The 8,577-nt window shown below is 56.7% G+C and overlaps 1 protein-coding gene across 3 annotated transcripts; it reads left to right on the top strand.

Moving 5' to 3' along the window:
* The first annotated feature begins 4,097 nt into the window (after nt 1-4,097).
* On the top strand, nt 4,098-7,431 carry KNCN (kinocilin). Of its 3 annotated transcripts, XM_032877047.1 has the most exons (4): nt 4,098-4,612; nt 5,710-5,778; nt 6,456-6,530; nt 7,277-7,431. In XM_032877047.1, exons 1-4 carry the CDS (start codon nt 4,462-4,464, stop codon nt 7,354-7,356), a joined length of 375 nt encoding a protein of 124 aa, XP_032732938.1. In that variant the 5' UTR covers nt 4,098-4,461; the 3' UTR covers nt 7,357-7,431. The 3 variants fall into 3 exon arrangements, with proteins under 3 accessions (XP_032732938.1, XP_032732937.1, XP_032732939.1); XM_032877046.1 differs by lacking the exon at nt 7,277-7,431 and having other exon boundaries at nt 6,456-6,627; XM_032877048.1 differs by lacking the exon at nt 7,277-7,431 and having other exon boundaries at nt 6,269-6,627.
* The last annotated feature ends 1,146 nt before the right edge of the window (nt 7,432-8,577 follow it).

Here is an 8,577-nt window from a genome sequence, read left to right as displayed (position 1 = left end):
TGATGTACAGGTAGGAAGACAGAACTGGGATTCTTCCCAGAGACACTCGGGACCCAGAGCTAGGCAGCCCGGCTTCAGATCCCAGCTCTGCCACGTAACTAGCTTTGAGCCCTGGGCAAGTTAGTCAGTGTCTGAGAGTGGCAGTTTCTTCAACCCAAAATCGGGAATACTAGTGCTTACTTTATGGTCCTGTTGTGAAATTACGGATTAATAAACGGGGAGAGGTTAGAGCAATTCCAGGCACACACAGCCAGTGCGCCATCGAGGGTTGGCTATGGCTGGTCCTTCTTACTCCTGTCTCCTCAGGGCGCAATCCCTCTACCCGGAGCCAGTGAGAGAGACAAGTTTCCCCCCCTTTCCTTCACTTGTGTGGGTGGAGATAGGTCTAGACTTTCCAGATGGGCCTGGCCTCCAGCCCTTTGTGGGGTTCTGCTGCTGCCTGGTTGCTCTGCCCCTCTGGGCAGGGGTCTCTGTCCCCAAGAGGCAGCCATAGTGCCAGGGGCAGAGTCTGCGTTTAGGGATCAGGGGTCCTGGGTTCTAGTCCCTCTGCCACTCTTCACTGGGTGATCTTGGGAAGTCCCCGGCCCTTTTTGAGGCCATGGGCCTGGCTCTGCTAGACAGGGGGAGGTCTGGCAGACACACTGAGGGAGGGAGGCTCTGGGGCCTGGAACTGTGGTGGCCAGTCCCCTGGCTCTAGGGCTCAGGTGTGGGCTGGTCTCAGCCAGCCGGCACATCCTAGATCTCGGGCCTCCTGCCTCAAATCCAGTTAGCAGGACTCCTGTCTGACCCCTGTCTGGGGGCCTGGGCACAGGCGCCAAGTCTTTCTCCCTCCAGATGTCTACCTGCCTGAGCTCTTGGGGGCCCCTTCTCCCTCCTGGCTGAATGCCTCTCACCAGACCCCGCTCCTAAACAGCAGGGCCCTGGTTCCGTGCCAGCTACTCCAGCCGCTTAGGTCTGGAGGGGACGAGGAGCCAGGGCCCCCCTCAACTGGCACTCTTGTTGCCATGGTAGCGGTTGCCTTGGAAGCCACTTCCCCGAGTTCAGCTTCTGAACAGTCTGGGAAAGCTGCCCGTCCCCCAGGGGACCGGTGCATTAATCACGCTCTTTTCCAGGGTCCTCACCCCGCAAGGAAAATAAACAGAACTAAACCACGCTGAGGCCTTTTTGCCCAGTCTTCCTTCCCACCCCATGCCAGCCTCGGACTCAGCACTTCTGGGAAGGAAAGAGCATAGGCAGGCACTCCAGCCCCGGCCTCTCCGGGAAACAGATTTTGAGGCAGAACTCAGATTTGACCCGTGGCCCACCTGCTGCCCACCCACCACCCCGAGTCCAGAGGCCTAGGGGACCCAGGCTTCAGCAAGGAGGGCCCCAAGGCTTGTGAGGTGGGGAACAGGTAGGGCGATCGGCCTCTAGTAACTCGGGCTTCCATCTTCTTACCTATTATAGGAAGCACATCATCCAAGGACAAACTTGTATTTTCTTTTTCACAGATGAAATAGCCTGTATCAAGGAAAGAATAACCAAGCCTCCTTCTCTACATTCCAGTCAACAGGACAGCAAGCATCATAAAGGTTTCAAGCAGCCTTTAATGACACTCCCCTGTCATGGGAAAAGATGTGAAGGCCTTGACTGAACACAATGTCTCCCTCTGACGGTGGGGTCGCCAATTTCTCCCACCTCAAATAGGACAAGTCAGAAATCCAGGGACAGAGAAATGCTAGAGGACTTCCCAGCTGAGCATGGAATCTGAACACTGAGGTTCTAGCAAGAACTCTGGGGCCATCCTACCACTCCCCACGTCTCAGTTTCCCCATCTGTTCTCTAAAGGAACTTGGATGGGTTTTTCCTTTTGTGATCTTGTAACTGATCATGGTTTACTGTGTCTCTCCTCCATATTTCCTCCTCTGACTGTGGGCCCTGAGGGATTTACAATGTCAAAAAACAAAACAAAAAAGAAAACCCTCTAATTTAGAACTTCGTCTTGTTTTTAGAGGTTAGAGTGCTCTTCTGGGATCTGGAGCTCACAATGCACAGGCCTCCCTGACTCCAGCCTCTGTTATCTCCATCCCCCTCCACCAGATGGGCAAAGTGCGGTTCAGAAGGTGAGTGGCTGGCCCAAGTCCCACAGTGTGAGGCGCCCTGTCCTGCTGACAGTGTGGGGGCCACCTTCAGCCTCACACCCCGCCCAGCCAGAGTTATGCAAACACTTAATGGGGGTGAGGGGGTTGAGATTCCCAAAGCTCAACATCTCAGGAACCCATTTTCCTAGACAATTATTTTGACAGCTCCTTCTAAAACTAGTCAGTGGGAGAGCAGTTATGTGTGACAGAGACATGGGCTGTCATTTGATACCTAATTAGAGGAATAATCAGATCTCATCCCGGAGAGAGGCACAGGGGACGTTGGCAGCAGCCCCTGGAGCTGGGGAATGCCCACCTCCAGGGGCTTCTTCTTATGGGGGCCAGGAACACAGCCAGTGGGGCCCACTGGTGCTCTGCAGTCACCCCTCCTCTCCACATACCTTTGACTTCACACATCTTTGCCCAGGCCCCTCTCCAGCCTCCTTGTGGTGCCTTCCCTTCACTAAAGCTCAGTCTGGTGACCTTGGCCTTCTCAGTTCCCCACCCCCACCCAAAGAATGCCCCTTGTTAGAGATGGAGGTCCCACGGTGCCCACGGCCCTCCTCTGTGGTGACCTGAGCTGGTCATGCAGTCCAGGCACTCCCTGAGCTCTGCCTTATGTTCAGGCAGAACACAGAGAAGCTCACTCCCTGAACCAGCCCTTGTGGGGCTGGTGATCTACAGAGGAAACAGAGAACAAGGGCAGGTGATGGGGACATGGGAGCAGCGGTAGGCAGCCCAACCACTCAGGCACCATCAGGAATCCCTTTACAGAGCTGGGGCTGTCCGAGTAGGGTCCTGCAGGACAAGGAGGCATTCCCCAGACAGCGGGGGCTAAGCAGACACTCAGCAGAAGGGCAGCAGCAGAAAAGGGGAGGAAACGAGGGGCAGGGGGTCACTGTGGAGGCGGAGGACTGTGACCTGGCTCTATTGGGTGGCAGACATTGTGGGGAGACAGAGGCATGCAAAGAGAGGCCAGTGGAGCTAGTGATGGGACCCTGGGAATAGTGCCCAGGTGCCTAGGTGCAGGCATAGGACCAGGTCCAGATTTGGGGATCAGGGAGGCCCTGATGCATTAAGGGCCCTAGAAGAGCTGGGTCTGGGGGTGGGAAAGGGCAGGGCTGGGCTACCACTGCCTACCCTTGACCTGGGGGGTCCTGCAAGTAGGTCAGACAGGCTGGGCAGAGGAAGTCAGGAGGTACTAGCCCTGTCCCAGTTAGCTGACCCTGGCCACTGGCACCCAGTCCCTGCCAATCCTTCTTCCCATATTTGTTTTCCTCCTACCCCATTCCCCACACCACTCTGCTCCCTGTTTTTCCTTCTCAGCCTCCCACCAAGGATCCCAGGAGGGCTGAGAGGGCTCACTCTCCCGGCCTACTGGCAATTAAGGGGGTAGATACCAAGCCTACGTGAGGAGAAGGAGGTCCCCCGAGATCAGCCTCAAACCAGGACCGCTCAACCCTGCTCCCCCTAAGAGACCAGAGGTTGACAGGCTGGGGGAGGGGGGAGGGGAGAGCAGGAACTCAGAGGAATACCTCTTTCTCTCCTCCCGTGCCAGTCACCATTCCTGTCTCTTGAGCCTCCTCCAGGTCCCCTCCCATGCCTGCCACTGAGTCCCTGAGTAGAAGCCCCATGTGCCAAACGGCAGATGGGCGCAGAGGGTGCCCTGAGCATGTAGCCAGGGAGTCTCCTCACATCCCTGGCTGCTAAGCTCCACGTGAAGCCACCAGTCTATCCTGCCCCCTCAGGAAGCAGCAGCAGAAGCTGGGCTGAGGGCCCCAGTGGGCCTCTGGGGCCCGCGGCAGCTCACATTGCAACCTCATGAATAACGCAGGGCCGCCCAGCGGCCTGCGTCTCCGAGGAACCCGTGTCCCCTGCGCTGACCGCCTCCACTGCTTTAAACTTTCATAGGCCAAGGCCCAGTGGCAGCGGAGCCAGCTCCAGGAGGCCAGGGCCCGATGTCCTGGGCAGGGGAGCTCAGGCAAAGCTCTCCTAATAGGAAGGTAACAGGGGGGACCTGGTGGGCCAGGCCTGGCTCTCCAGGACATTGACAGTCAAGGCAGGAGGTGATCAGGCCAGAGTCTCAAGAGTGGCCTCCAGATTCAGGGGCCTTCACGGTAGGAGGAGTAGGCTGGTGTGACCTGGCAGGGATCCTAGGTCAAGGTGCAGCTGGGGGCCCCCAGGAGAGCTGTGAGATAGGGTTACCAGGGCTGAATCCTCCTGCCCAATTCCCACTCTGAAGGGGGAGCACCCACAAAGACACATCCAAGAGGACCAAGACTTCCAGGGCTTTCCTGGGGACAGGCTCCACTGGCTACAGACAGTACCTGAGTAGACCTGCATGGACATCCCCATCAGCAGCAGAGACTTCCGCTGCCTACAGCTGGCCTGCGTGGGCCTCGGCCTGGTGGCCGGCAGCATCATCATCGGCGTGTCTGTGTCCAAAGCTGCAGCTGCCGTGGGTGGCTTCTTTATTGGTGCCGCCAGTCTGGGTGAGCAGGTGCTGGGCATGGGGAGGTGAGCAGGGGTGCAGTCAGGTGAACGAGAAATGGAAGGAAGGGCTGGTTCAGCAGGAATTGTCTGGGGAGGATGGAGGCTAGAGGTGTGAGCAAGGCAGCTGCTGGGGTACGGGGAAGCAGAGGAGGCTTGCGGTGACATTCCTTCTGCCGGGAATAAGGACACTGTGGAGAAGGGTTGCCACAGGTCTCTTCGGCTGCTCCTCCTCTGGCCCTTTAGTTCCAAGCCCTGGACTATTGGGGTTTTGTGGAATTCATCAACCAGCTGGGGGTGGGTTGACAGCAGGGCAGTTAAAAGAGGACAGAGGTCCCAGTGGGACACTCTCTGACCCAAGGTAGGATCCAGTTCAAAGGGTTACCTTTTCTTTCCTGGTATACCTTGGCAGGGCATCTGTCTGTCTATCCAGGCATCAGTCCATCTGTCTGTCTGGGCCAGTCCCACTGCTATCCCCATAATGATGTTGAGTACCATCCCTTTCCCCACTCCCCTGGGGTAAAAGCAGAGCCAGAAGCAGCACACTGGTTGGTTCTTGGCATCTGTACCTGCAAACTCTTTCCAAGGCCACAGACACTTGGTCTGGGGATGGAATGGGGTTGGGCCAGGCGCAGTCCACTGTTCTGCTAAGCCCTCCCCAGGTCTGGGTGGGAAGGAGCCTGCTCAGGAGCTCCCAGCCCTGCCTTAGGCGAAGGTGGGGCAAAGGCAGTTGGTGGAGGGGATGTCCTCTGGACCCATTTCCAGCCCACTGAGAAGGACAGAAGCAAACCATGCTAATCACTGGGGCGGGCTGGAGCCAGGAGCGTGGGTCTTCACAGCCTGGAGCCCCTTCCCCAGATAGGCACCACTCCCTGCCCCCCTTCTAGGGCTGGGTGTTGGGGACCCGCCCCCTTCCAGTACTCACACGCTCACATTGATGCACCCACAGTCCCAACCTGCACCCCCATGCTCCTCCCATGCACACCTGTATCCCCTCAAGAAAGCACTCCCAGGTGCACAGCCTGCCCACAGCTTCACGCAGCCTGCACTAAGCAGGCCCCTTGCCCATCACAGAACCCCTCTGTGTCTCTCTTCTCAGGGCTTCTCATCTTGGCCTACCCATTCCTCAAGGCTCGGTTCAGCCTGGACCACATTCTGCCTACCATAGGTAAGTCCTCTACCAGCCCGCAGCAGAGCCCGCTTCCGAGGACCACTGATGAGACCCACTGTGTATAAGTCCGTGGCCCACTCTGGGGTGGAGCCCAGCCCCTGTGTGTGACTGCTCCTGGGTGTGGGCACCTGCGCGCATGCGTGGTGTGGGTGTGTTGGCGTTGCCATGACTACCATGCAACAGACTCCAGCCTGTTGCTGCAAATACGCCTCAACCAGCTCAGAGCACCCAGAACTCCTGTCTCCCCTCTAGAGAGTTTCTAACTCCCCCAGAGCCTCCAAGGTCTCCAGATAAGCCCATTTCATACCTTGAGCCCCATAAACACCCTCTACCACCTCTAAGACCTCAGGACCCTATATAGCTCCTTAACTCATCTCTGCCCCCCACACAGATGTTACCATCTCCATCAGTCCTGGGGGATTTACATAGTTCTAGTTCTCCCCATGATGCACACCTCCTTAAAAAGTCTGCCATCTTTCCCTTCAAGGACCCATTTCTTCGAACTCCACTCCTAAATCAGCCCAGATCATGTGGGAGACCTCCAGGAATGTGGCAGAGCAGAAACAGCAGCAGGGATGGAAATGAGACAGCAGGAAGGACTTCCCTTCCCAAAGCAGGACTTGATCTGACAATGGCTTAGTAACCAGGGTCCTTGGGGCGGTCTTATTCCACAGGGAGCCTGAGAATCCACCCCCACCCAGGGCCAGACCATGGCGAGGGAAGATCCAGTGCCAATGGCAATAAAGAGGGTAAGTTAAAAATTCCAGAGTCCATCTTCCGTCTTTGCTCTCTGGCTGAGCAGCTCTGTGGGACCCTGGAAAAAGCCTTGAGAGACACACAGTAGAGATGTCCCCAGTTACCGGGAGCCAGCAGATCGGGCAGTTCTCCCGTGTTTGGTCAAAACCCTTCTTGCTCCAGGCTGAGCTGGGCTCCTCTTGTTTGACCTCAGGCCTTCTCCATCATGCCCAACATGGACACTGGGAGCCTCTCTAGGTCCCATGTCCCAGTTCATGTTTTCACTCTCTTCTCCAATGATGGAATCCAACTCTCAGAGCTGGTACCTGAAATGAAACATCTTCCTCCTCTCCCATCTCCACACACCAGAAAATTCTAGGGCAGGAGTTTCTCAAAGATGGCACCAGCCTATAGCGGCCACCCACCAGTGGTAGGACGCCTAATGCCAGCATAAGGTCCCCTTCCAGACCCTGCTCCAAACGCTTTATATGTGGACCAACTGAGGCATAGGGAGATTAAGTAAGGCAACCAGGAAGTGGTTGGGCCAGACCTGAAACCAGGTACTCGGCCCCAGAGTTCTCTCTCTAACCACCCCCCACCATGCTGCTGTCCTCTTGAAGGGCCATTCTGATCATCTCTGCCTCTTTAAGTTCAGCTGAAACTGTCCCCTGGGACTCCCCTCTCTCCCCAGTGGTCCCTCTGGGTTGCTCTGCCCCAGAGTCAGTCTACTCAGGCAGCCCTGTCCTGGTCTGTCCCCCAGGAGCCCGCAGCAGCCTGTCCACGGTGAGCAGAACACTGGAAAAGCTGAAGCCAGGGGGGCGGGGGACTGGGGAGGGCTGAGGCAGGGGCTGAGGGTCTACACCCTGCCCTCCCTCCCTCCCTCCCTTCCTCCGTGCCTGCCTGCCAGCTACCTGGCTCTCACAGCCCTCCTGGGTCCAAACCAGAAGTAAACTGGACCCTGGAGACACCAGCCCCACATTCGCCTGGGCAAAGCTCTTGCAGATGGATTCCACGCAGCCCGCCAGCAGGGCCTGAATCGAGGCACCGCTGAACGTTCTACAGAGGGCCCTTGGGTCAGGCTTTTGCCCTGGATTTTCTCTTTGGACTGCAGCTCAGCAACCTCCCCTTTTGTGATCTACTGACTAGTTTCTCTGGAATTTGGGGCCAGAGATCCCTCAGTCCCTTGCTCTAGGCTGGCCACAGAAATGAATCACAGACCCACAGCAACCACAGATGGGATCCCTCAGCCCTTAAGGCCTGGCCCTGGGCCTATAGAGCTCACTGGCTAGATAGAGGGTCTGGACCAGATTCTTTCAGGTTCTCAAAAACTCTGGGCAACTCCTCAGGGACAGGCTCTTGGCAGCAGCAAAGCAGACAGGAGCATGGCCCAGACAAACAAAATGGTCACCGCCATGACACAGAGTCCCAGTGAGGCACCAACCTAGAGGCTTCCAGGAGGCAGTGGCTCCTGGGCTGAGTCCTGACCTGACACTCTTGTATGTGACTCCATCCTTCAACGCTTTTGGTGATCTAACTCCAGACAAGACCTCCAGCCTTCTCGCTTGTCCCCCACCCTCTCACAGCTCCTGAACAATCTCAAACATTCCAGCCTCCAAGCTTTGTCTTGTGTTCTGGAGGCCTCCCATTTTTCTCTGCTTATCAAAAGTCCCCACCTCCCGGGTCTGGGTTGCTCAGTTAAGTGTCTGCCTTCAGCTCAGGTCATGATCCCAGGGTTCTGGGACTGAGTCCCACATCAGGCTCCTTGATCAGCAGGGAGCCTACTTGTCTCTTTGTCTGCAGCTCCCCCTGCTTGTGCTCTCTCTCTCTCTCCCTCTTTGTCAAATAAATAAACTCTTTTTAAAAAAATGTTAGTGGCTTAAATTTAATGGAAAAACAATCCCCAGTCTTTCCCTGGAGAGCCACGTCAAGACCAACGTACCCACCGGGTTTGGGGCAAGGAGGACCTACCCAGGTGTGCATGGACGCTTGCAGATGTGGCTGTGCCTTCTCACGGCTCTTTGCTCCCTGACACCCTCGGGTTGGAGCACAGACTGACCTCCA

Source organism: Lontra canadensis, unplaced genomic scaffold (assembly GCF_010015895.1).
Source record: "Lontra canadensis isolate GAN:19392208 unplaced genomic scaffold, GSC_riverotter_1.0 scaffold60, whole genome shotgun sequence".
NCBI lineage: Eukaryota > Metazoa > Chordata > Mammalia > Carnivora > Mustelidae > Lontra > Lontra canadensis.
The sequence above is the reverse complement of the archived record's forward strand: the minus strand, read 5'-3'. Positions and strand labels throughout refer to the sequence as shown.

Excerpts from the sequence above, each read along its gene's own strand:
- KNCN (XM_032877046.1), top strand. The coding sequence starts at position 4,462 with ATGGACATCCCCATCAGCAGCAGAGACTTCCGCTGCCTACAGCTGGCC. Across the intron at positions 4,613-5,709 it reads TATTGGTGCCGCCAGTCTGG|GGCTTCTCATCTTGGCCTAC; the intron begins GTGAGCAGGTGC and ends CTCTCTTCTCAG. Across the intron at positions 5,779-6,455 it reads CCACATTCTGCCTACCATAG|GGAGCCTGAGAATCCACCCC; the intron begins GTAAGTCCTCTA and ends CTTATTCCACAG.